Below are 25,134 nucleotides of genomic sequence, written 5' to 3' on the forward strand. Positions count from 1 at the left end.
CCTGGGCATTTTGGTTATTCAGAAGAAGTTGTTTAAAGTTTTTAACATATTTGACCCCTGTGACCTTGAAAATAGGTGAAGGTCATTTATTTGAACAAACTTGGTAGCCCTTCATCCTAGTTTGCTTCTGGCCAAATATCATCACCCTAGGCCTTTTGGTTATTAAGAAGAAGTTGTTTAAAGTAAAATATTGACGCAAGACGCCGGACGCAGCCAGGGCTTTGGGCCAGGTGAGCTAAAAAGCAACCAGCCAAATATGAATATTCTATACCTTTTAGGTTTTCTGGGGAAGTCATTTGAAGTGTTAGACACATTTGACCAAAGTGATCTTGAAAGTAGGTCAAGGTCATTTTCATTCTCAAACTTTGTCGGGCTCTATCCAAGGAAGCTACCTTTCAGTTCTTCTGAAGAAATCGTTTGAAGTGTTTGACACATTTGACCACTGTGACCTTGAAAGTAGGTCAAGGTCATTTTCATTCTCAATTATGTCGGGTTTTATCCCAGGAACCACCAGCCAAATATGAATATTATATACCTTTTAGTTCTTCAGAAGAAGTTGTTAACGTGTTTGACATATTTGACCCCTGTTCTGAAAGTAGGTCAAGGTCATTTTCGTTCTCAAACTTTGTTTGGCTATTACCAACAAAGCTTTCAGCCAAATATCAAGACTCTAGGCCAGTCCGTTCTTTAGAAGAAGTTGTTTAAAGGAAAAGTTGATTGACGATGACGGACTGACAGACGACAGATGTCGCACCATGACATAAGATCACTTGCCCTTCGGGCAGGTGAGATAAAAATCAAATATATTATAAATCTACCTGTTGGAACTCCTCTACCACCCAATCCCTTATCTTGGAACTATTCTACATTCTACCACTCCATACCTTATCTTGGAACTCCTCTACCCTTTACCACTCCATACCTTATCTTGAAACTCCTCTACCCTTTACCACTCCATACCTTATCTTGGAACTCCTCTACATTCTACCACTCCATACCTTATCTTGGAACTCCTCTACCCTTTACCACTCCATCCCTTATCTTGGAACTCCTCTACCCTTTACCACTCCATACCTTATCTTGAAACTCCTCTACCCTTCACCACTCCATACCTTATCTTGGAACTCCTTTACCCTTCACCACTCCATACCTTATCTTGGAACTCCTCTACCCTCTACCACTCCATACCTTATCTTGAAACTCCTCTACCCTTCACCACTCCATACCTTATCTTGGAACTCCTTTACCCTTCACCACTCCATACCTTATCTTGGAACTCCTCTACCCTCTACCACTCCATACCTTATCTTGAAACTCCTCTACCCTTCACCACTCCATACCTTATCTTGGAACTCCACTACCCTTTACCACACCATACCTTTTCTTGGAACTCCTCGACCCTCTACCACTCCATATCTTATCTTGGAACTCCTCGACCCTCTACCACTCCAACCTTTTCTTGGATCTCCCCCACTCTCTACCACTCCATACCTTATCTTGGAACTCCTTTACCCTTTACCACTCCATACCTTATCTTGGAACTCCTCTCGGAGTTTTCGGATGGCGTTGTCATGCTCGTCTCTAAGGCGGGACAACTCTTTCTGTTGCTGCTGCTGTATGTCCTGTCGTCGCTCGGACATCACCTCATCCAGCTGTCAGATGTAAATAGATGTAAATAGACAGTGTTTTCAGGCTTAAGTGAATTACCTCCGAGTCCCTTTCAGCTGCCATATCAGATTGGAAAATTCCAATGAATTTATTAGGTAGCACAGTACAACCTATCATTTCCATTTGAATATTCTGGTAAAAACCATAAAGATTTATAAAACATGTTTGTAACTCATTTGAGATATTCTGTAAGAACCATAAAAAGATTTATTAAACATGTTTGTAACTCATTTGAACACGCTATGACACTCTACTGATGTTTTGAGCCCATTTTTGTCATTTGGCAGATGATATAATTCAGTTTCAATTAGTGACTTATGTGTGTAACAATGAAGATGTGTAGCCTGCTATTGTCTGCCTCACCCCTCGGTCCAGGTCGTCTATAGCCTTCTGGCGCTGTTTAGCGGCCTCCAGCTCTTGTTCTTTCTCCTCCCTCTCCTGTTCGTGAACATGTTTAAGTTCTTCTCTAATGCGCTGAAGCTCCTAAATTAAGTTCAAAACTGAAGCACTTAGCATCCACACAAGTATTGCCAAACTCTACCTAGCTCTCAGATGTAATTCTACTGTATTAAAGCTGACACGATTGAAGTAGTATCAAAACTTCTGATTCATTTATTCTTATACAAGTACAGAGAGAATATCTAATGGTTTCAGGTTGAATACAATAGACTTCACATCTATGACAAAATACCATAATGATTTTAATTTCATGAGTATTACGCATCAATACGAAATTGAATTTCACTTATGGACGAATTTTATTTTCCATTGGTGCGTAATACGAAATAATATGGAAAAAACAAGAGGCCCATGGGCCTTAACGGTCACCTGATATATTCATACAGAGAGTTGATTTCGTTTTTAACATGAACAGAAATATTATTCAAAGTGACAAAAAACAATAAAACCACCTTATTCAATATCTAGCATACAGATTTCAGACTAAAAAGGATTTGAAACTAGCACCTCTGATTCTAAACAAGGAAAATGAAGAAATTTTAGCACACTGACTCCCTTGAGCNATTTTTGTTGACCTTTGTCCATGGAAGGTCCCTGCAAAATTTCATTGAAATTGGTTCAGGGGTTTTGGAGAAGAAGTCGAAAATGTAAATTGTTTACGGACGCACGACGGACGACGGACGACGACGGACAAAAGGCGATCGCAATAGGTCACTTGAGACTTTGTCTCAGGTGACCTAAAAATCTGCCATAAGTGAAATATATTTTTTGGAACAAGTTCTAGGATTTCTTTTAATGTTATCTTATAAAGAGGGTTGAAGGATAGGGAAATTCCACCCGAGGGGGGTTTCAAATCTCGTTTCCACTCGAGGGGTTGTCAGATTTGGTAAAACCAAATTTGAAAACCAAGGCCGAGTTACATCATTTCCCTATCCTACACCCCTGTGCATGAAAGAGTTGTATAATCTCCTCCACACTATTGGAGTATGTCTTGACAAAACTGAAGGCTCCAGACAAGCAACCTTGCATATAATACAAGTTGGCTAGTCTGCGAACTGTTACAGAATCCTCCATACCTGTGATCTCTTTGATGCACCATGAAAGCAATCAGATGACAGCAAAACAGTCAAACTGACCGGAACCAATAAAATAGCTAACCAACCAATCAAATAGTTATAACCAACCAATCAAATAGCTACCAATCAATCAAATAGCTACCAACCAATCGAATAGCTATAACCAACCTATCAAATAGCTAATCACGGACAAACCATTTTGTCATTACATACTCCAATGAAGCAGAGAAGCTATGTCAGCAATAACGGAATCCTTGGTTTTCATAGACGTTTTAATGTTCACCAGCTGATGTTTAACTTTTTTAATTCATTTGATTGTGTGTAAGGAGATAAGTAAACTAGTTGCCATTTTTTGCAAACAAATATTGTGTTACAGATACATGTATGAACTAGCAGGCCTATATCGCCAAAACTAAATTGAACAAAATGCACATCAAAACTTTGAGCAGCCATCACACTCCAGGAAAGCCTGGCCAAGATACCATGCTCTAGTGACTTACCTTCTCGTGTCTGCCCGATGATTCACGCTTGACTTGGTCGACCTTATCGCGATGTTTCCGCTCTGCTTCTTCTGTCATACTTTCCAGTTCTAGTCTTTGTTTGGCCTGAAGTGCCTCAAATTGTTCCCTCTTCTGTTCCTCCAGGCGACGCTGCTCCTCCAACGTCTCGGAGTCAACTTGAGATTTCAAACGCTCCAGTATCTTATGTTTGTCCTCGACCAATCGGCTCTGCTCTTCCTTCTGCAGTGACCTTACTTCTTCTCGAAGCTTTTCCAAGTCTCCATCCATTTGTTTCCTACAATTTTTTTTACAACCATTTGTTGTATTAACTCATTCACCCCTGAAATTTCATAATGAACTATTCCAACCTTTGAATTGGAAGGGTTCAAATGTGTCTTCAGGGGTCAATGAGTTAAAATTGGAGATACTGTGTGTACGTTCAAAACATTGATTTGGCACAAGAAGTATTTGTTATTTTACAGCAATATTATAGAACAGAAAAGTTCAAGTGCAGAAGTCTACCCTCAGAACCATTGAGTAATGACCAATAGAGAAGTGTGTTTATTCATCTTGTCTGCCTGTTTGTAATGTAACACCAACATTAGATCAGAAAATGTATTGTTCTAAATTGATTTTAAAGATTAATCATTAGGGCGGCAACGATACGTATACCTCACAATACGATATGATACGATACAATAAATCGGTGCAGCCCTATTACTTATACCTTACTACTAGTTAATTTGTGACCACAGAAACATAATCATGTTTTTGGATATCTAGTTCTGCTCGGAGTAAAATTCACCTGATGAAAAGTTTGGGGATTTTTTTTCACATCATACTCAATTAGCTAAACCCATATTATTTTTTCAATGGGTATCTAACTCTGCATTAATTTGTGTAATCAGAAAGCTAGTAGCTAAGATCAAAATACTTAACAATTTAGTAATGTATACCAGGTATATATCCCTATTACTTATACCTTACTACTAATCAATAAGATTTTGTTCCGTTACATGCAGTACATTCTTACAGCAATCAACAGAGTAATGTTTAAGAACCCTCAGCATTTGTTTTTCAAACACATTGCCACCATTAACTCATTCATCCCTGAAATTTCATAATGAACTATTCCAACCTTTAAATCGGGAGAGTTCAAATGTGTATTCAAGGGTGAATGAGTTAAGTATTTGTATCATTAGAAATGATGAGTATTCTGTAACAACAGTAGCAGCATTCTTTGACATGGATGGGAAAAGGACAAAAATGGGTCAATCATCATGTAATTCCTTGGTAAAATTATGAATTTATAGGGTAAATGAAGCTTTTTGATGAACCAGGAAATCTAAAATACACTTTAAAATAAAGAGCTAGAGTTATACGGGCATATTGTGAAAATACGGGAAAACAGTCAGCATGCACAGCTCAAAATGAAGGAAATAATGTTAAAATGTCTTTACTAACTTGTTAACAATAATTGTGATGGAAAACATGTGTTGATCAACCATGTGTCAGTAAATGAAATGGGGACAAAATGAAAAAAATGAAAAATAAAAATAGAACTTGGGATCAAATCTCTGCACAAAATACACACAACAACCATGCTTTAACAACAACAAGAACAGGAAGGATGGATAAAAACAGGCCATGGACAGGTCAGTTGCCCGGTCAAGTTTACCGCAGAGTTTCCTCCTCCTGAGCATGATGCTCCTTCATTTCCTCAAGTAAACGTTCAAGTGTGGCAGCCTTTTCTTCATCTAGAGAGTTTTTTTCTTTCTCTAAATCAGACTTAATCTGAGTTTCCAACTCACTGTATAGAGGGACAGGGGGGATAATGATGAAAGGAAGCAACAATTAGGAAGGGAGATAACCCAAAAATACAATTTGACAGTTAGGAATAAACATATATTGCACTCAAAGACAAACAAATGAGTTTTGATTCGTGACAAATATAAAATCAATTCTTATCTATTGTATCTCTGCATCTTTTAATAAATGATTTTTCATTTAAGGGAAGATCTAGCTTTGATTAATTGGGAGAAAAATCTGAGAGGGGAATTTTTGTTTTTTTGCTGATAGTAAATATTATTTGTAATCTGATTCAATTCAAATGATATATGAAAATACTAAATATTTCTTCGTCTAACAAAAATAAGCACTTCAACAGGTTCTACTTCAATCAAATGAATAATTTTTTAATAATATTATAAAATAGTACCACAAATTATAAGTTTGTTTAGAAAATATTTTACATGCATTTTGTTTTAATTTTTTCAAAATGTAAACCAATTTTCTTTTAATTAAACAATTGTAAATCAATAAAATCATAGTGGCAATTCTCTGGGGTTCTGTTGGAGGTTTTAATTCTATATTGAGAAATCCCAGGTTGATTTCTTGATTTGTCTGTAATACCTTATACTAACTTTCAATGACAGACAGACACAAGCACTTGGCTGGTATAGCTGTTTTAATGATAAACAAAGATATTGGTTATACAGAGTACTTCTCTACTTACTTAAACTGTTGCTCTTTTTCATGCTTCAGTCGTGTTTCTTCTGTATCCTGGTCCAGTGCTATCTCCTCTTTCAGTTTGCGCAACTTTCGATCTTTATCCTACAGAATAAATGGAGAATTTAATGAAAAATTAAAATGATTTCTTGTATACACAGTGAAAATACAAATTTAGGCCTTGAGTTTCAATTTTCAAGACTTTTTTAATCCAGATATTTTAAAGAAATATTTTTTTTACAAACATCTAAAATTTAAATTCAGATATTTTCATCTAAAACTTTACAACTCAATACATGTTATACCTTAGAGTATAAGAATATATTTCATTTTTTTTTTTTAAGGCATATGAAAATTGTTTAATCAATCGACAAGATTATTGTACTTTGAAAAGCTAATCTCCAGCTGCGTGCATGCTGTTTTAGAACAGAATAGCACATGTTCTCCTTAAAATATACAGAAGTCTGCAGGTCTGTCCTGATGTTTTCATTTTTTTCGAAATCCTTAACCATTAACCTTTGCCTTTACAGCTAACCTGACCTTTGACCTCTATTACCTCTAACAGGTCAAGCTTGGCGTTCTCTAGCTCCTTCTTCAGCCTCTGTTTTAAGTCCTGTAGCGTTCGGTCATTGCTTAGGTTGATTTTGCTTTCCTCGTCCCTCAAAAAGCGGTCTTGTTCCGCCCGCCTGTAAAAACAGTTCCTTTATTCTAACCAGACTTACTGCACATTATATTGTTCCGTAAATGTTTTTTTCTTTGATTTGTATCATAAAATCAATACATGAATATCTTGAAGTATTATTGACATGTTTAACAAAGCTAAGATATCTAATACTTAGCAAGTTTTGTAAACTGTGTAACTAGAATCTGTAAAACAAATGATTACTCGTGCGTGAATTGATCTTTTGAACAAATGTAACCAACCTATTTTCATGAAATGTTTTGGAATGAAATTGTTGTGAAAATGAGTTTTTACAAATTTTGCTGGGAATCAAACATGTTTACTGAAAATCTGTAACACAAGGTGTTTAGCTGACTGCATACAAGTGAACTTGTAAGGTCTAAAGTACAATAGTTAGTACCTTAATCACTCCAATACCCAACATATAACAGTATTTAGTTTTGACAAAAAAAATAACCCATTTAGTTCTGAAGTAAAATGTATTAATTAGAATTGATCTGGGAAAATAATTATCCCAAGCTTACATATTCTTTTCTTGGTCTAGAAATAAAGAATGTCAAAAATGACATATTAACTTTGCATTTTCTTTTTTTTATATTTATTTTGTTACGATTTGAAATTAGTTTGTGCAATCAATATACATGTACATAAACTTGTTTTTCAATTGTAAAAATACTGTTAAGTACATAAATATATTTATTAACATTGGTCATTTGTTGGGTAATTTGTGTCAAAAATAATTAGTCCTAATTATATGAAAGTGTAGGAACCTACTATGTAGTTTCTTGACGTCATGACTTATTTCCAAACCATATAGCATATTAGCATATTATTAATTTATGACATAATTACACATATCATGACATATTTACATTTTCATAATTGTTAAATTATTTGCAGTGGCATGCTATAGTGGGGTAGAGGGAAGGCAGGGTTGAGGTATGTAGGAGTGAATACAGATGTAGGTCATGCGGGATTATTAGTTATTATCACGGTTACATTATAACATGTTAAACAGAGTCCCTGAGCTGACCCAAGCTACCTCGCCTAGCTACTACATACGATCCTGTGTGATACAGAAGGTACCTGAGGTTACATCTCAACATGTATATTTCAAGCCGAAGCTATACCTCCCCCGGACACAACAGACTAGACAAACAATCAAATATTCTGCATACAATTTTATCTAATGTGATCACTGACAGGGCTTTTCCTGTCCTTATACAATCCAAAAGACTTGGACATTTTTTATTCCCAAATATGATAAAAATATTTTTTTTTAGATTTTGTCTCTAGTAGACCAATTTTCTTCCCTTCAACATTCCCTTCAATTATGATAATAAGATATACATAATGTAACAAGAATTCAAAAAATCTACTTTTATACAAACATTGATGAATTTTTCAGACAGTTGCAATGATAGGCCTTATTTTCCCAATCTTAAGCCTTGAGTCAAGGAAGGTGGTGAAAATACCCTGGAAAAGTCTATTATTTTACAGTGGAAAGAATGTATAGGTTTGAGTGTGAGATGTGATATGACTTTATTTTGCTGCCATTGTGACACATACAGAAAACTCATGCATTAATCCACTCCTTCTCTGCAGTACAGTAAGTGCTTATTTCCCACATGCACAGTAACATATGTTTAATCCAGGCTCAGATTTTAACCGGAAAATTTGCTCTTGCAGGTCTTTATACTCAGATCATTAAATGAAATATTTACTTCACAAACTTGCTAAGTTTTCCTATTTGTTATATGGAGACTCAAGGTTTTGGAGCCTAAGCAGTGAATTTGCTAAACTATTCCTACATTCTAATAGCTAGTGATTTCATCTGAAATAACAACACAAAATATGTCATAAAGGTTATTTGGTCACTAGGGGCCTATACACACATTTTATTTATGTTTTTAATCTTTGAACTCGCATAATCTCCTCTAAGGAAATTTAAAAGGTTGGCAAGCATGAATCTTCCGTCATATGATCAGTACTTAAGAAAGAGAACAAAATTTCAGTCTTTTTAAAACTTCACTAATATTTTAAAATATCAGATGATAAAAAATATCAGAATATTTTATGCCATTAGTTAAGATTAACCAGGTTCCATTTGATTTCCAGTTAGTGAAATACAAGTGTAAACAATACCTTTGGCTTAATTGAACAAAAGGTTAATTCATAAAGTAAAACAAATTGGAAACTACCCAGTTATTAATCAGTTTTTATTGCTAGATATTAGAAATGTATAAAGAAAATATCTTTAAAGCAGGCAACCTAAAATGAAGCTCTAATGTGTAAAAATGATCACCCATCCCAATGCAGCAAACAGCCGGTGCTAGTACAAGTTGAAGACAATACAAAATATATGTATCCTGACTCGACTGTTAAGTTATATATATATGTGTTACAATGGACTACATTTACCTGTGACTACACCTCAGCTACATCAACCAACTGAAAATTGGAATCCTCAAAAAATATTCCAATATATTTTTTTGTTTATCCCGATATTTTTGACAGTGTCTATTTGAAGCCAGTATAGGTATTTTGAATGCTAATTTTTTTTGACACAAATGAAATAATTTTCAATATTTCATGTGAAATTCAAAAAAAAAATCAAAAATATCACAAATATAAACCTGTTGAATAAGTACACGTTTCATATTTTAATTTTTCAATATAACATTTTATGGAGATCTGTTTTTCTCTCCACAAATTAAACTGGTTGATGTACTGGAGAGAAGTATCTAGCTGTTAACACAAATGACATTGATATACGGAGATGACATACGTAGGCATTTCTGCCGAATCCTGTCGGGTGAGACGTCTGAGGATAAAAACAAACGAAAAATGGAATAAACAGGAGGTTCTTAATACAAAGTAAAAGAATTTGATGAAAAACATAATTATGTATGTATTTATGTATGTATATATGTATGTATGTATGAGATTGGAATGAAACTACAGAATGGAAAACCTTTTGTACGGTGAGGAAGAGAAGTATTATTCCACCAGGCAATGTATCTTGTGTTGTCTTGAGAAAATAATCAGATAATGACATACTGTGAAATCACTAATATTTGTGGGGTTTTCCCAAAAGATTTTGTGGGTAAATCTCAGTCGCGAATTCATAGGTCTACAAAGTAGTTACAGGTTTGATATAAAGCAATTCTCCACTTTAGTGGATACTCGTAATCCACAAATTCATGTATCCAAGAAATGGTGCCTTAATATAATAATAATAATCATAATAATAATGTCTTTTATTTAGACAGGGTTACATATTTAGATTTACAATATGGCTCTTTTGGGAATTAACAAAATTTGGGCCCCACCAAAAATATCTGATTTCATAATAGGTGATCATGATCCAATTTTAATGTGATGCACTGTTCTTTATTAACATGAAGTCGAACACAGAACAAAGATTTCAAAAACATCTATACTTCCTTCATGCTTTACAACATATGAGGCATGCGTGGACGCTACGAACGATCATAAACGGGTGTTATTGTATAAAGTAACAGAGGTTACCATGACATATACATGTCACCCATGTGTCGACTACAGATATACAGAATGTCAGTCAATATAAAGGAACAACAAACACTCCCAAGTCACTTCAAGTGCAATACTATACAATTCTAATGAATGGTCAGTGCAGATGCTATTGTGCCTTTAGGTTCAAGGAATCAACCAAAATGTGATAGGAATGAGAACAACTGTCAGAAAAGACTGAATGTACAAGCCAGGAGAATTAGGTCTATTATATATGTTGGTGATGCTCTCATATTGGCTGGGACCCAATCAAACTTGATCAGTTATGACAACCTATTAGTATAATAGAGAAACTCCTGATATCAAGATCTAGCCTAGGATACCTCATGTACATCAGAGTGTACCTCAGGACATCAGAGTGTACCTCAGGACATCAGAGTGTACCTCAGGACATCAGAGTGTACCTCAGGACATCAGATTGTACCTCATGACATCTGATTGTACCTCAGGACATCAGATTGTACCTCAGGACATCAGACTGTACCTCAGGACATCAGATTGTACCTCAGGACATCAGATTGTATCTCTTAATATAAACAATTCCACTGATTTTCTTCATATTTTTGTAAGCTTCAACTACCATGCTAAATGGGAATATATATATAGCAAAATATACCTTATTTAATGTGAACTTTGTGGTCAAAATTATATTTATTGACAATCCCAATGACATCAAATTACAAATATCAAAAAAAGGCAAATTGAAATATTCTGGTCACCTTCTGATGCCTTAAAAGGCTTGAACTAACCACTACTTATGTATGAAGATATACCGTTAACAGTAGAGTCTCAATAAACAAGCCACTGTTGTTTCTATCAAGAATCTAGATGGTGGTTGGATAATTGGACAATAAAATTAGGTGGTTGGATAGTGGGACAATAAAATTAGGTGGTTGGATAGTGGGACAATAGAATTAGGTGGTTGGATAGTGGGACAATAGAATTAGGTTGTTGTATAGTGGGACAATAGAATTAGGTGGTTGGATAGTGGGACAATAGAATTAGGTGGTTGGCTAGTGGGACAATAGAATAAGGTGGTTTGATAGTGGGACAATAGAATTAGGGGGTTGGATAGTGGGACAATAGAATTAGGGGGTTGGATAGTGGGACAATAGAATAAGGTGGTTTGATAGTGGGACAATAGAATAAGGTGGTTTGACAGTGGGACAATAGAATTAGGTGGTTTGATAGTGGAACAATAGAATTAGGTGGTTGGATAGTGGGACAATATAATTAGGGGGTTTGATAGTGGGACAATAGAATAAGGTGGTTTGACAGTGGGACAATAGAATTAGGTGGTTTGATAGTGGAACAATAGAATTAGGTGGTTGGATAGTGGGACAATAAAATTAGGTTGTTGGATAGTGGGACAATAGAATCAGGTTGTTGGATAGTGGGACAATAGAATTAGGTGGTTGGCTAGTGGGACAATAGAATAAGGTGGTTTGATAGTGGGACAATAAAATAGGTGGTTTGATAGTGGGACAATAGAATTAGGTGGTTTGATAGTGGAACAATAGAATTAGGTGGTTGGATAGTGGGACAATATAATTAGGTGGTTGGATAGTGGGACAATAGAATAAGGTGGTTTGATAGTGGGACAATAGAATTAGGGGGTTGGATAGTGGGACAATATAATTAGGTGGTTTGATAGTGGGACAAAAGAATTAGGTGGTTTGATAGTGGGACAATAGAATAAGGTGGTTGGATAATTGGACAAAAAATAGGTGGTTGGATAGTGGGACAATAGAATTAGGTGGTTTGATAGTGGGACAATAGAATTAGGTTGTTGGATAGTGGGACAATAGAATCAGGTTGTTGGATAGTGGGACAATAGAGTTAGGTGGTTGGATAGTGGGACAATAAAATTAGGTTGTTGGATAGTGGGACAATAGAGTTAGGTGGTTGGATAGTGGGACAATAAAATTAATGATGGCTTGTGTTGGAACAGTTGTAATGGTAGTGACTGGGTGGTAGTATATCTATATTAATTTAGTTGAAGCTGGGTGAGGTGAGACAACCAGCTTAATGTTGGCTTCATTATCCTGACTAAACTGTAATGTGTAAATAAAAGGATATATATAAACAGATATAAAGATGTTAAAAGCATCAAACATTTTAGGTCAATTTATACAATATTCTATGGTTACTATTAAATGATACTATAAATGCTACTGTTTTTTGGGATCTTATAATAACATCTGATTTATGCTTATCAAGCACATGGTATCAAAATTAAGATTCAGAATGGACAGTTTTAATACTCCAATTTCATTGGAACCTATAGCTATAACAGGTCTTTTGTTTGGCATTCAAAAAACAGTGTGTCATGCTTGGGAAGGAAAGTTAATAAAGGTAAGTATAATCTTACATTAATATATGTACATGCCTCACTTCTTTTTATGTATATTTTATTGACACATTTAATGCAAGTGTACGTGTTTTAATAATATGAAAATGCCCTCATTTATAGATGTATTCATGTGCAGTTTGTTTTTGACGTCAATAATGATGACATCTTAAGTATGACATCACAATTCCAATATACAAGAGCCTCAAGATGGGCGAAAATAATAGTGGGATATTGTCTTCCAGTATTTAATTCTTTTCTGCGGTCAAATTGACGTTGAGACTTTCATTACTACAGTGTATATATATGTAGTAATGTAAGAAATTGTCATATTTTGTATTATTAACATTGTGTAATTTCAGTTCCAGGACCATACAGAAGATTAGTAATTTTACTAAATATGTCACCCTCCCTAAATAAAGTTACTATAATGATTATTATAATATACTCAATATCACTAGCTTTAGTTAATAAGCTTACCTAGAGCTTCCAATAGGACTGTAATAGAAAACAACACAAATCAAGTCTCATACTCTACAGACCATGCACAACTCCCTCCGACAGAAAATCCATGCACAGGAATGACAGTACAGACACCCAGACCAGTTTTGCTATCAGAAAAACTAAGTGATGTATTCAAGAATATGTTCGAGTCAAATTTGTGAACTGGAAAAGAGTTTTGCAGCACAAATATTTGTGGAGAGGAGGGTTTCGTAAAGAAAGATATTTGTGATAATATATGTAGGTAGTTTCTTTTGTGATAAAAAAAAAGAAGATTTGTATTGCCAAATCTGTATAATGAATAGAAAAATGGTGATGATGGCACAGCTTGACTAGGGCACCAACTAAAACAGTCGGAAGAATAGCAATAAAATCTGTTTTCGAATCATGAACGCGAATGTATCCATAATATAAAACAAAGGAATAAGATGTGTACTTTAATAAATGAAGTTATTTTTACCAAGAAATAACAGTTTAAACAGTGAATTTTGTACAACGTTTAAAAAACCCCTTAAATAGCTAATAGGAACAAACAAGGTAATAGAGCAATCAGTGAAACAATGGTAAAAACTGGTACAGTAACAACAGCCAATGTCTAACAGAAACACAAAGTTGAAATTAAAATGGTAAAAAAGTACAATGACAAACAAGGTAGACCTATAGACAGTGTTTAACCCATCCCCTTATCTTTATGCAATATAGAATGTCTCAAATTTTTAATTTTAATTTTCGACTATTCCAATAAAACTAAGCCAAAGAACTGGTAATTTTGAGAATACCCTATTATAAACATTTGCCATTACAAATTTTCATTGGATATCATTTATACATTTATTTCTCCCATAAAATTCTGTTATGTACAATGTACACTGCTAATGTCATCTGGTTTTAACTTTGCCTACTCCATCTCTGAGCAAGGAAAAATTCATCCTGCCTGTAAATATTGGCACTCTGGTCCCCTATCGCAGGGGAAATGAACCTCATATATGACAAATGAAGATGTCACTAACAGCTGTTTCCAGGTACATGGTAGCCTAGATTTCTTGTCTGTAGAGCCATTTCTTGACCTTATAACCCCTTCAGTTACATCACAGCATCACCTAAAGAGGACTACCTCAGCATGATAGAGACTTACTAAGAGAGGTTACAAGTATGTGTAGCCAAGAAACTAAGGCCTTTTCGTATCTACAGGATACTGAAATAAGATATTATGCAAATATTTTTTCTGTGAAAATATTTACCTTTCAGCAGCCAAAGCAGCTACCTCTGCCCGTTTCTTTCTGTCATCTGCTGTGGGTCGGTCGAGGGGGCTCACGTTACCCCCAGGTGAGTCGCCCCTCGCCGTGGACAAGGCTGACATGGTGGGATCGAAATCTTGTAACTGTCAACATATTGCAAATTCAAAATTGAATGATTTCCATGAAATGATAAAAAAATAAGTCAACAATAGGAAATATTTAATAGCCATAAAGTGAACCTCTTTCACATGTAAATGTCTTCAGTAATCTACTGAATGATTTAGACTCTCACCTTCTCCAGAGAGCCCCGGACAGGGTCCAAGTTCTCTGTGCCCAAGTTCATTATTCTTTCTGATAAATTATTGTCAATACCAAAGTCCTGAAAAAGAGTAAGGAAAAAGAACAATAATGGAAAACTTCTCTCAATGTAACATACGTATGTATAATACAAAATAATTTACACACATTTATTTTTATCAAAATGTGAACATTAGAGAAATAAAAAAAAAATCAAAGTCCATGTAATTTATGAAATACTTTTGGGAAACAATTAAATAGGGTGCAAGTTATCCAGAATTTTTTCTTTAATTTGCAATCTGTTCAAGAAATAAATAAACTGTACTACAATAATTATTTCTAAAGGAAAAATCTTTTGAGTTTTGTAAATGAATTTGACATATATTGATAACCTTATACCTGTTAAAACAAACGGAGACTTAAATCTCACAACCACTGTGTAAACAGTACTTCTGACCTATGATTTAAGGAAAGGTCAATACTTCTGACCTATGATTTAAGGAAAGGTCAATACTTCTGACCTATGATGTAAGGAGAGGTAAGTACTTCTGACCAATGATTTAAGGAGAGGTCAGTACTAGTACTTCTGACCATGATTTAAGGAGAGCTCAGTACTTCTGACCTATGGTTTAAGGAGAGGTCAGTTCTTCTGACCTTTGATTTAAGGAGAGGTCAGTACTTCTGACCTATGATTTAAGGAGAGGTCAGTACTTCTGACCTATGGTTTAAGGAGAGGTCAGTACTTCTGACCTATGACTAAGGAGAGGTCAGTACTTCTGACCTCTGATTTAAGGAGAGGTCAGTACTTCTGACCTATGATGTAAGGAGAGGTCAGTACTTCTGACCTCTGATTTAAGGAGAGGTCACTAGTTCTGACCTATGATTTAAGGAGAGGTCAGTCCTTCTGACCTATGATTTAAGGAGAGGTCAGTACGTCTGACCTATGATTTAAGGAGAGGTCAGTACTTCTGACCTCTGATTTAAGGAGAAGTCAGTACTTCTGACCTCTGATTTAAGGAGAGGTCAGTACTACTGACGTATGATGTAAGGAGAGGTCAGTACTTCTGACCTATGACTAAGGAGAGGTCAGTTCTTCTGACCTATGACTTAATGAAAGGTCAGTACTTCTGACCTATAAGTTAAGGGGAGATCGAACTGACCTCTGATTTAGGAAGAGGTCAGTACTTCTGACCTCTGATTTAAGGAGAGGTCAGTACTTCTGACCTATGATTTAAGGAGAGGTCAGTACTTCTGACCTATGATTTAAGGAGAGGTCAGTACTTCTGACCTATGATTTAAGGAGAGGTCAGTACTTCTGACCTATAAGTTAAGGGGAGGTCAAACTGACCTCTGATTTAAGGAGATGTCAGTTCTTCTGAGCTATGACTTAAGGAGAGGTCAGTACTTCTGACCTATAAGTTAAGGGGTGGTCAAACTGACCTCTGATTTAAGGAGAGGTCAGTTCTTCTGACCTATGATGTAAGGAGAGGTCAGTACTTCTGACCTTTGATGTAAGGGGAGGTCAAATTGACCTATGATTTAAGGAGAGGTCAGTTCTTCTGACCTATGACTTAAGGAAAGGTCAGTACTTCTGACCTATGATGTAAGGAGAGGTCAGTACATCTGACCTNGAGGTCAGTACTTCTGACCTATGATGTAAGGAGAGGTCAGTACTTCTGACCTTTGATTTAAGGAGAGCTCAGTACCTCTCACCTATGATTTAGGGAGAGGTCAGTTCTTCTGACCTTTGATTTAAGGAGAGCTCAGTACTTCTGACCTATGATGTAAGGAGAGGTCAGTCCTTCTGACCTATGATTAAAGGAGAGGTCAGTACTTCTGACCTATGATTTAAGGAGAGGTCATCACCGGTACCTCTTACCTATGATTTAGGGAGAGGTCAGTTCTTCTGACCTATGATTTAAGGAGGGGTCAGTACTTCTGACCTACGATGTAAAGAGAGGTCAGTACTTCTGACCTATGTTTTAAGGAAATGTCAGTACTTCTGACCTATGTTTTAGGGAGAGGTCAGTTCTTCTGACCTATGATTTAAGGAGCGGTCAGTACTTCTGACTTATGATGTAAAGAGAGGTCAGTACTTCTGACCTATGATTTAAGGAAAGGTCAGTACTTCTGACCTATGATTTAAGGAGAGGTCAGTCCTTCTGACCTATGAATTAAGGAGAGGTCAGTACTTCTGACCTATGATTTAAGGAGAGGTCAGTACTTCTGACCTATGATTTAAGGAGAGGTCAGTCCTTCTGACCTATGAATTAAGGAGAGGTCAGTACTTCTGACCTCTTATTTAAGGAGGGGTCAGTACGTACAATGTCTTTGCCGTAGTCTTCACTGTCACTGTCTGATTCCTTGTGGCCAACCTTGTCGCTGTCAGAATCCTATGAAAATAAAAAAAATAAGCCATGAAATTATATTTGATTGTGTTTAAGGGCACATCTTTTTAATTAATCAAGTATTACCAAAAATATTCTGATAATCATGAATTTTATATGTCCATCCTGATGAGACTATCAATGAATATTTGATCCTCTCAGGAAAAGATTCAGTACTTCTCTTAGATGTGCTCTAAAACACTACATATTTGGCAGCTTTGATAAATCATTTAAAGAGATGATTCAGTACATGTAACAAAATAATCCTCTCAGAAGATTAAGTTCCTCTTAGAAAACCTCTCAAGAAAAGATTCAGTTCTTTTTAGAGATCCTCTAAAGAAAACATTGACAGTACATCTCAGAAATGGATAAAATGCTGCTTCTTAGAAAATAATGCTCCCATAAAAAAATCAGTAGCAATCATCAATACTGTCAAGAAAACTCTCAAAATCTTCATGAGAAAAGAATCAGTGCTTCTTATAAATCCTCTCAAAAGAAGCGACAGACCTTATCAGAAATCCTAATAAGAGAAGATACAGTACCTCTTAAATATTCTCTAATGAAAAAAATTGACAAGACCTCTCAGAAACTCCAATCTCTCAAGAGAATATTTGGTTCATCTCAGATATCCTAAAATAGCTTTCAGAAGTCTTCTCAAAAGAAGATTCAGTGTTTCTTAGAAAATTTTCTTAAGTGATGTCACGGATCTGATCAGAAACATATTCCTATCAAGAGAAGTTTTCTAACTGTGAGAAAGCCTGAGGAGGACTTTGTGTGTCCTACCTCGTATCCCAGCCCAGCTACATCGTGGATCTCCAGTTCCACACTGTGACGTACCGGCCTTTCATGGTCCCCCTACAAAAAACGGGATTAATCTTGTCAAAGGCGTTATGGATGTTAATTTTTAACAATCACTTGCAATTGGGCTAGCAGTTGTATGTCGTGAAATTTGAAAGTAACATTAAATAGTGATTTTTTTTTTAAATTTTTACTAATTAGTGTTACTACTTTCATAATTATTAATACTGGAAACAGAACATACAAGTCCAAGGATTGAAAATGATCACCTCGACACTACAATGTAAAACATTCATTTCAGTCTATCTTTACGACAACATCATTAATCTGTCATTCTTACATACCGGTATACTACTTTTTCAGTTTTTGAGAACTCGGAAAATTCATCAAATTTATGCATATTCTTTTTCTTAGATTTTCTTATTGGGAATTTTAAAGGAGTGATTTTTCAGCTGGGAATACGTCCTTTAAACAGACCTAATTAAGAGTACCCTGATAAACCTGTGTGATAAAGCAGGACCTTGATGAAGATATACTCGCCTCCTCGTCCTCAAACTCCACCGAGTAGATAGGGATACTCATACTACTCGTCAGGTTCCCACTCTTACTCAGGTTTACCGCCTGACCAGACCTGAACGACCCTGTGGTTGTGTTCATGCTTGACCGCATCTGCAACAAAAACATAAATATTGTAATATTTTTTGTGTGAAAATAATCCAGTTTTCACAAAAATGCTTGGGGAGAACAATCAAATACACAATAATATCATAAACAGGAATTTATTTCAGTAACATTTTTTTTTCACTTTTTTATGTCAATAATTGTGCATCAGCATCAAAAATGAATAAACATAAATTGTTTAGAAAGTGCCAGATTAAGTGTTACTTCCCTTTCAAACATGTTTAAAGAGCAAAAAAATATGAAAAACATATGAAGTACAAATTTGGATAAAAATAATCTTCTAAAACATAGTTTCACAATAACAGTATATATATATTTCATATACAGTAAACTGGAATAATCTACAATTTTTTTAAAACAACAAATTCTTACAACTTCATTAGGGCAAAAAATAAAATAAATATTCAAGGTGACATTTTATGTTAAAAGCCCTATACTATTCCGTTACAGATGCAGCCATGCACAACATGCAATTTTCAGCTGATTTTGAAATGATTTCAAATAAATCATAATTTCTATCAATTTCTGTTTTGTTTACCTACATGTCCAAGAATGATTGTCCAGTGTTTCCACCAAACAAGTATCTGGGTACTTATCAATTGTGGACATTAACAATGACTGCACATCCTTCTAAAGTCAGAAACAGCCATAATAGACAGGTTTTTTTAAATAAGCTGGTAAATCAGGGTAAAGGGATGTGACACTTGTAACCGATAAGAGGCACTTACATGAGGAGTTGCTGATTAGGTAGGCAATTTTTTTCTACAAGCTGTAACATGTTGGATCTTTGCTGAGAAATATCAAATGAGCTTCTTGTCACTGAGCATCTTATTTTGAACAATATTACCCAAATGTATTCAAGGCCTCAACAGCTCTGATATAGAGAAAGGTTTGATTGTCCTATTACAGAACTGTAACTGTCTGACATCAGGTTTTAATCAATTTTTATTAAGGAAATAAATTTGTGTCATATTTATCCTTAGGATGAACAAAACATTAAGGCATTTAAAGACTACGACCATTGTGAAATAATAATATAAACATCTGAAACTAAATCTACTTATGGATGAAAATAAGGGGAGATAATTAAATTGTCTCCCTTACTTTGATTATAACATTACAAAGATTTTGATGTTTTTGATAATAAGCATTAAGATTGATTCAATCATCTATTCTATGATTACTTATAGATTTAATCTAGCATCTACCTAAATATCTCTAAACTTGTAAGGCTGTGTATAGTTTCTATCCTAGGTAGCACTGTGAATCATACAAATGACTGCTCAAAGAAATATGCCATAGGTATTCCTACATATAATAAAATATGAAAAAAGGGTTTTCATATATTATTACAAATTACATGTATGACAGAACATTCTAACAGGCAAAACCGTTCCACACAACTTCCAACTAAAACTAATTTCATTAATTTGGTATAGAAATACAATTAAAACAACTATGGCATTTTTGTATAAGATGAAGAATGACAAAAAAATGAACAGCAGTATATTCACAGTTTCAACCGGCGAAGACATTCCTTGTAAGAAATCTACCACATTGTCAGTCTGTTGGACAGTAAAACACAGTATACATCTAATTACTTCTACCAAATAAAGTAGTCTATAAATAATCATCAGTTATGGACTTCTGTTGAGGTTAATATGTGGTTATATATAGACCTGAAAAAGTGCTATTGTGCGAAACTTCTCAATATTACTTTCTCAGGTCCATATAACCACATATTGGATAAAATAAAAGACACTAATTGTTTTATATCAAATTCTAAATGATGTTTTCATTATCAAAAAAGATGGAACATATGAAAATTGTACAGAATAACTAACTGAATTGACAGAAAGCATTGCGAAATGATTATTGATCTGCTGTTTCAAAAAACAGTTAGACCGAGTCAATATCACAAATTACTAACCTCCAAGTGATTACGATCCAATCAAAGAGGATTTAGGAAAAGGTTGTGTCATTTAATATCTTTATTTTAATATTTATGATGATATATGTTTAGAAGTTTATAAGGAACAGTGCTGTTTTAGAAATGACATAAAAACTTACACATCCAAATTTAGGGTGTAGCTAGTTTTGTTTACCAATTTTTATACCTTAAACATGCACAACCAAATCTTTTACACTTATTCTCTAACAGGGATTTATTTAACAACAAACAGCTGATTTAATAATTTTTTTACTAGACAGTTGAATAAGTTAACTTTTAAATTTAAATTGATAACTGAACTACTTATAAATGGTCAGTTGAATGAGTAAAGCAACCGATACATGTCCTACAACCTTTAATAACTTTGCGTAATTATATCTAACATACTTATTAAGTTTTGTCAAAGATTGATATTTCAGGGTCTCCGTCCCACTATATATCCCCTTGCCATGCTTTGTGTCTGTACAAACTACATTTTTAGACATTTTTCAGCGAGACAAAAATGATGGATTCGATAGAGTGCTTGTGACTAAAAAGGATGAACCATTACATACTGGTTTAATCTTGCCATACAGGTCACTGATAAAAACACTTAACAGTTATTTATCAACCTGAAATATCCATTATTGTAATAATTATTTTATTTCTTCATGCAATACACAAGTGGTGATTTTGAGAGAACTGTGTTAAGAGAATTCATCCACCTACTTTAACAAATAAACATTGAGCCCAAAAAAATGTATAAATAGTTATGTTGTTACTTCAAATAATTTACAGGTGGTGATTATGACAGAATTGTGCTTAAAGAGTTCACCAACATCCCTTACAAATGAAGATATATATTTATATACACTTTACCACAAGGAAATCAACTACCCTACATAACATGAATGATACACAACTACTAAAAACATCACTAGGGATGTTCTAGAATACAATGTATGTGTACTAGCAAGTGTGCACAGAATACAGTAAATAAATGTCCTGATATATGCAGACATGAAACTCTTCATAATAGGACAGAAGAATAGAAGGCTAAGATAAAAATGTAATTTATTATCAAATCAAAATTGAATTAAAAAAAAAATGCAACACAATAAATCTAGTAACATGATCCTTTATAAGATACGACAATTTTACCTTGGAACATGTTTGTAACGGAGTGTTTCATACTATTTCAATTTTTTAAATGTTAAGAGTATAGAGCATTTTAAACCTTGAAATGAAGTTTTAAAAAACCACAGGACTTCACACCCTCGCTTGTTCTCACACAATAGCGTGAATGAAGCAAACACTCGCAAACATAACGGCCGATACAAAGGAACCTCCAGCCTGTTAATCTGGGCTCAGATGGTTGTCTGTTTCTGGGGACTCAGGAACTGAACCCTATCTAAGCCTGATGGTTGTCTGTTTCTGGGGGCTCAGCAACTGAACCCTATACAAGCCTGATGGTTGTCTGTTTCTGGGGGCTTTAACTCAGCAACTGAACCCTATCTAAGCCTGATGGTTGTCTGTTTTTAGGGGCTCAGGAACTGAACCCTATCTAAGCCTGATGGTTGTCTGTTTCTGGGGGCTCAGCAACTGAACCCTATCTAAGCCTGATGGTTGTCTGTTTCTGGGGGCTTTAACTCAGCAACTGAACCCTATCTAAGCCTGATGGTTGTCTGTTTCTGGGTGTCTGTTTCTGGGGGCTCAGGAACTGAACCCTATCTAAGCCTGATGGTTGTCTGTTTCTGGGGACTCAGGAACTGAACCCTATCTAAGCCTGATGTTTGTCTGTTTCTGGGGGCTTTAACTCAGCAACTGAACCCTATCTAAGCCTGATGGTTGTCTGTTTCTGGGGACTCAGGAACTGAACCCTATCTAAGCCTGATGGTTGTCTGTTTCTGGGGGCTTTAACTCAGCAACTGAACCCTATCTAAGCCTGATGGTTGTCTGTTTCTGGGTGTCTGTTTCTGGGGGCTCAGGAACTGAACCCTATCTAAGCCTGATGGTTGTCTGTTTCTGGGGACTCAGGAACTGAACCCTATCTAAGCCTGATGTTTGTCTGTTTCTGGGGGCTTTAACTCAGCAACTGAACCCTATCTAAGCCTGATGGTTGTCTGTTTCTGGGGACTCAGGAACTGAACCCTATCTAAGCCAAAAATGGTATTTGTTAAGTTAGACAATGTATTCATCTTTTCTTTTACACCAAACCATCAGCACTTTTCTTATGCATACAAACATATCAAGACTAAATGAAAAAAGAAACGATGAGCAACAACGCCGCTGAATTAGGTACAAAATGTCATGTTTGAATTACATCCTACAAGACCAATGTAGAAAAAAATAAGTTATTCCTAGACATTTCATCTAACACATATCTATGTTAAAATTTATATTTCTGACAACAACAATGAACAGAGTATAATTTTACATTGGTTACTGTTGTTTTTCCTGAATGGAAAAGTATACAGGAGGTGATGATATCGTCCTTCCAATAAGGTTCCACTGTAAATCACTTTCAACAAAACCTCACACACTATATATCCCCATTCACTGTACACAAAAACCATTGTGATACAAAATATTCAAAACTTTTGTCTTTCTGACACCTATATATATATCCCAATTAATTTCTAGTAATTATAATAGTCTTGAGTAATGTTAACTTCCCAATATATGCTTAAATACTATGTGGTAATTATAATGTAGTAATATTGATCAATTACAGATTCCTGTGAATGTCTATTTTAGTGTTGGTTGACCCTAAATGACCTAAAATGTTGATATACAGAAACACATTATTACACGATTTCCCTCTTTACCAACTATCAATAGCCAACCTATACCTAAAGCTAGTATGGTATAGCAATGAAATGGAGGTTTAAGTTAGGTGATGATTTAGTATGATGGACAGGTTTGTAATACATATATCACAGCAGTAAAAATCACTACAACCTGACCAGTCTGACCATGAAACAGTACTCACTGGAGAGCCCTACAAAATAAACCAGAGCCAAATGGTTACCTCCCTTTGTTCCATCATACAAAATTACTAGAGAAACTGTGAATGAGCCACTAAGATATACCCCCTGCTTTAGTTTTTACACTTTTTTAAACTTTGTTTGCAGGGTGTATTAATACCCTATCACAAATCTCTGTCTCTATGCACATCAACAGATGATGTGCTTTCCCTGTGCCAAGTTACACAAAGAATCCCAGTAAAGGTTCAGGAGAAGTTGTGCTTACAAGGCTTGTGGAGCAGAAATTAAAGTTTCCAAGGGCAATAACTCCAGGGAAATTAGTCAAATTGCAATTTCCTTTCTTCATACATATATGTATGCATATGATTTGCTTTCACTGTACCAAATTACAAAGAAATCCAACAAACAGTTTATAAGAGGAGTTGTGCTCATGAGGTTCATGTACAGATGGATGGACAGGGTGATTCCTCTATACACCCCTTAAACTTCATTTGCAGGGAATATAATAAAATGTTAAGAAATATTCTTCATCCACCTGCTTTGAGGATGTGCATTTCGTCACAATACAAAATTCCTTAATGCATTATTTTGTAACAAGACACTAAAGAACGTAAGACTACCACAAAATATCAAAACATTATACAACTTATAAAGCCTTTGATTTTATTTTTTTAAGAAATATTGTTTAATGCACAAATAGAAAGTATATAAATGAATATAGTTATCTTTTCATTATCAATACTGTACATATATAACAACACAACGTTCTACCTGATTATGGGTGAGACTTTTCAAATTCTGTGCACCTTGTGTTGTAAACATCTATGTATCTGTGAAAGACCTAGATACTGCCTACCAAAACTGGTTAGAAATTGTTCTTGAAAAGTCAATAAAAAAAAGTTTACAGACAACAGATTGAGATTTGATCACAATAGCTCATCTTGCCCTTTGAACCAAGGGCCAGATGATTTAAAGAACCATTATATGGGTGTTTAGAGCTACTTGAACCAAATATAGATAATAAAATGAACTTAGTAAGGTGATAGAAATAACAAGGTTTTTAAAGAAACAAACAAAAGAATATTCAAATATCCGATTGTTTTAAAAGAAAAACAAATTGTAACAATTCTGACACACATCAACATGCTAATGGCTATACTCCAATTATTCTGACACACATCAACACAGTACTGGTCAGTAGAGACGTTGGCACCCCTGAATAAACTTACCGGTTGACTGGTACCTGTAGAACCCCTAAGGGGTCCCAGTGATCCCCCGGACTTCATTGGTTCCAACCCACTCCCTGGACCAGGGCCTCCCCGGTGAAGGGACGGTGTACCCAGGCTCTGCTCAGCTTTTAACGGACCCAGTTGCTGTAAACACCCAATGTTACACATGATTATTCTCCAGAAAATAGATGAATAACAAGCAGCACTGCTATCATATATACAGTGTTTTCAAGCAAAATATATGGTTACTTAGGAGATTTCAAAACAATAATTTATCCCACCTTCTTC

General features: G+C 35.2%; 1 protein-coding gene across 7 annotated transcripts in view; it reads right to left on the minus strand.

The window, feature by feature from the left end:
• LOC110458974 (centrosomal protein of 164 kDa-like) overlaps positions 1-25,134 on the minus strand; it is a 56,401-nt gene that overhangs the window by 25,590 nt on the left and 5,677 nt on the right. For 3 of the 7 annotated variants that reach the window (XM_021510974.1, XM_021510970.1, XM_021510969.1), the window contains exons 7-20: positions 24,847-24,990; positions 18,560-18,688; positions 18,005-18,076; positions 17,159-17,227; positions 14,830-14,916; positions 14,541-14,680; positions 13,279-13,296; positions 9,682-9,717; positions 6,768-6,897; positions 6,219-6,316; positions 5,382-5,513; positions 3,704-3,998; positions 2,032-2,151; positions 1,530-1,652 (exon numbers count right to left, since the gene is read on the minus strand). In XM_021510974.1, the coding sequence (XP_021366649.1) occupies positions 1,530-1,652; positions 2,032-2,151; positions 3,704-3,998; positions 5,382-5,513; positions 6,219-6,316; positions 6,768-6,897; positions 9,682-9,717; positions 13,279-13,296; positions 14,541-14,680; positions 14,830-14,916; positions 17,159-17,227; positions 18,005-18,076; positions 18,560-18,688; positions 24,847-24,990 (1,593 nt within the window). The remainder of the gene's footprint in view (positions 1-1,529; positions 1,653-2,031; positions 2,152-3,703; positions 3,999-5,381; positions 5,514-6,218; positions 6,317-6,767; positions 6,898-9,681; positions 9,718-13,278; positions 13,297-14,540; positions 14,681-14,829; positions 14,917-17,158; positions 17,228-18,004; positions 18,077-18,559; positions 18,689-24,846; positions 24,991-25,134) is intronic. The other 4 variants (XM_021510971.1, XM_021510972.1, XM_021510975.1 and 1 more) reach the window with 4 other exon arrangements.

This window comes from Mizuhopecten yessoensis, unplaced genomic scaffold, assembly GCF_002113885.1.
Source record: "Mizuhopecten yessoensis strain PY_sf001 unplaced genomic scaffold, ASM211388v2 scaffold9887, whole genome shotgun sequence".
NCBI lineage: Eukaryota > Metazoa > Mollusca > Bivalvia > Pectinida > Pectinidae > Mizuhopecten > Mizuhopecten yessoensis.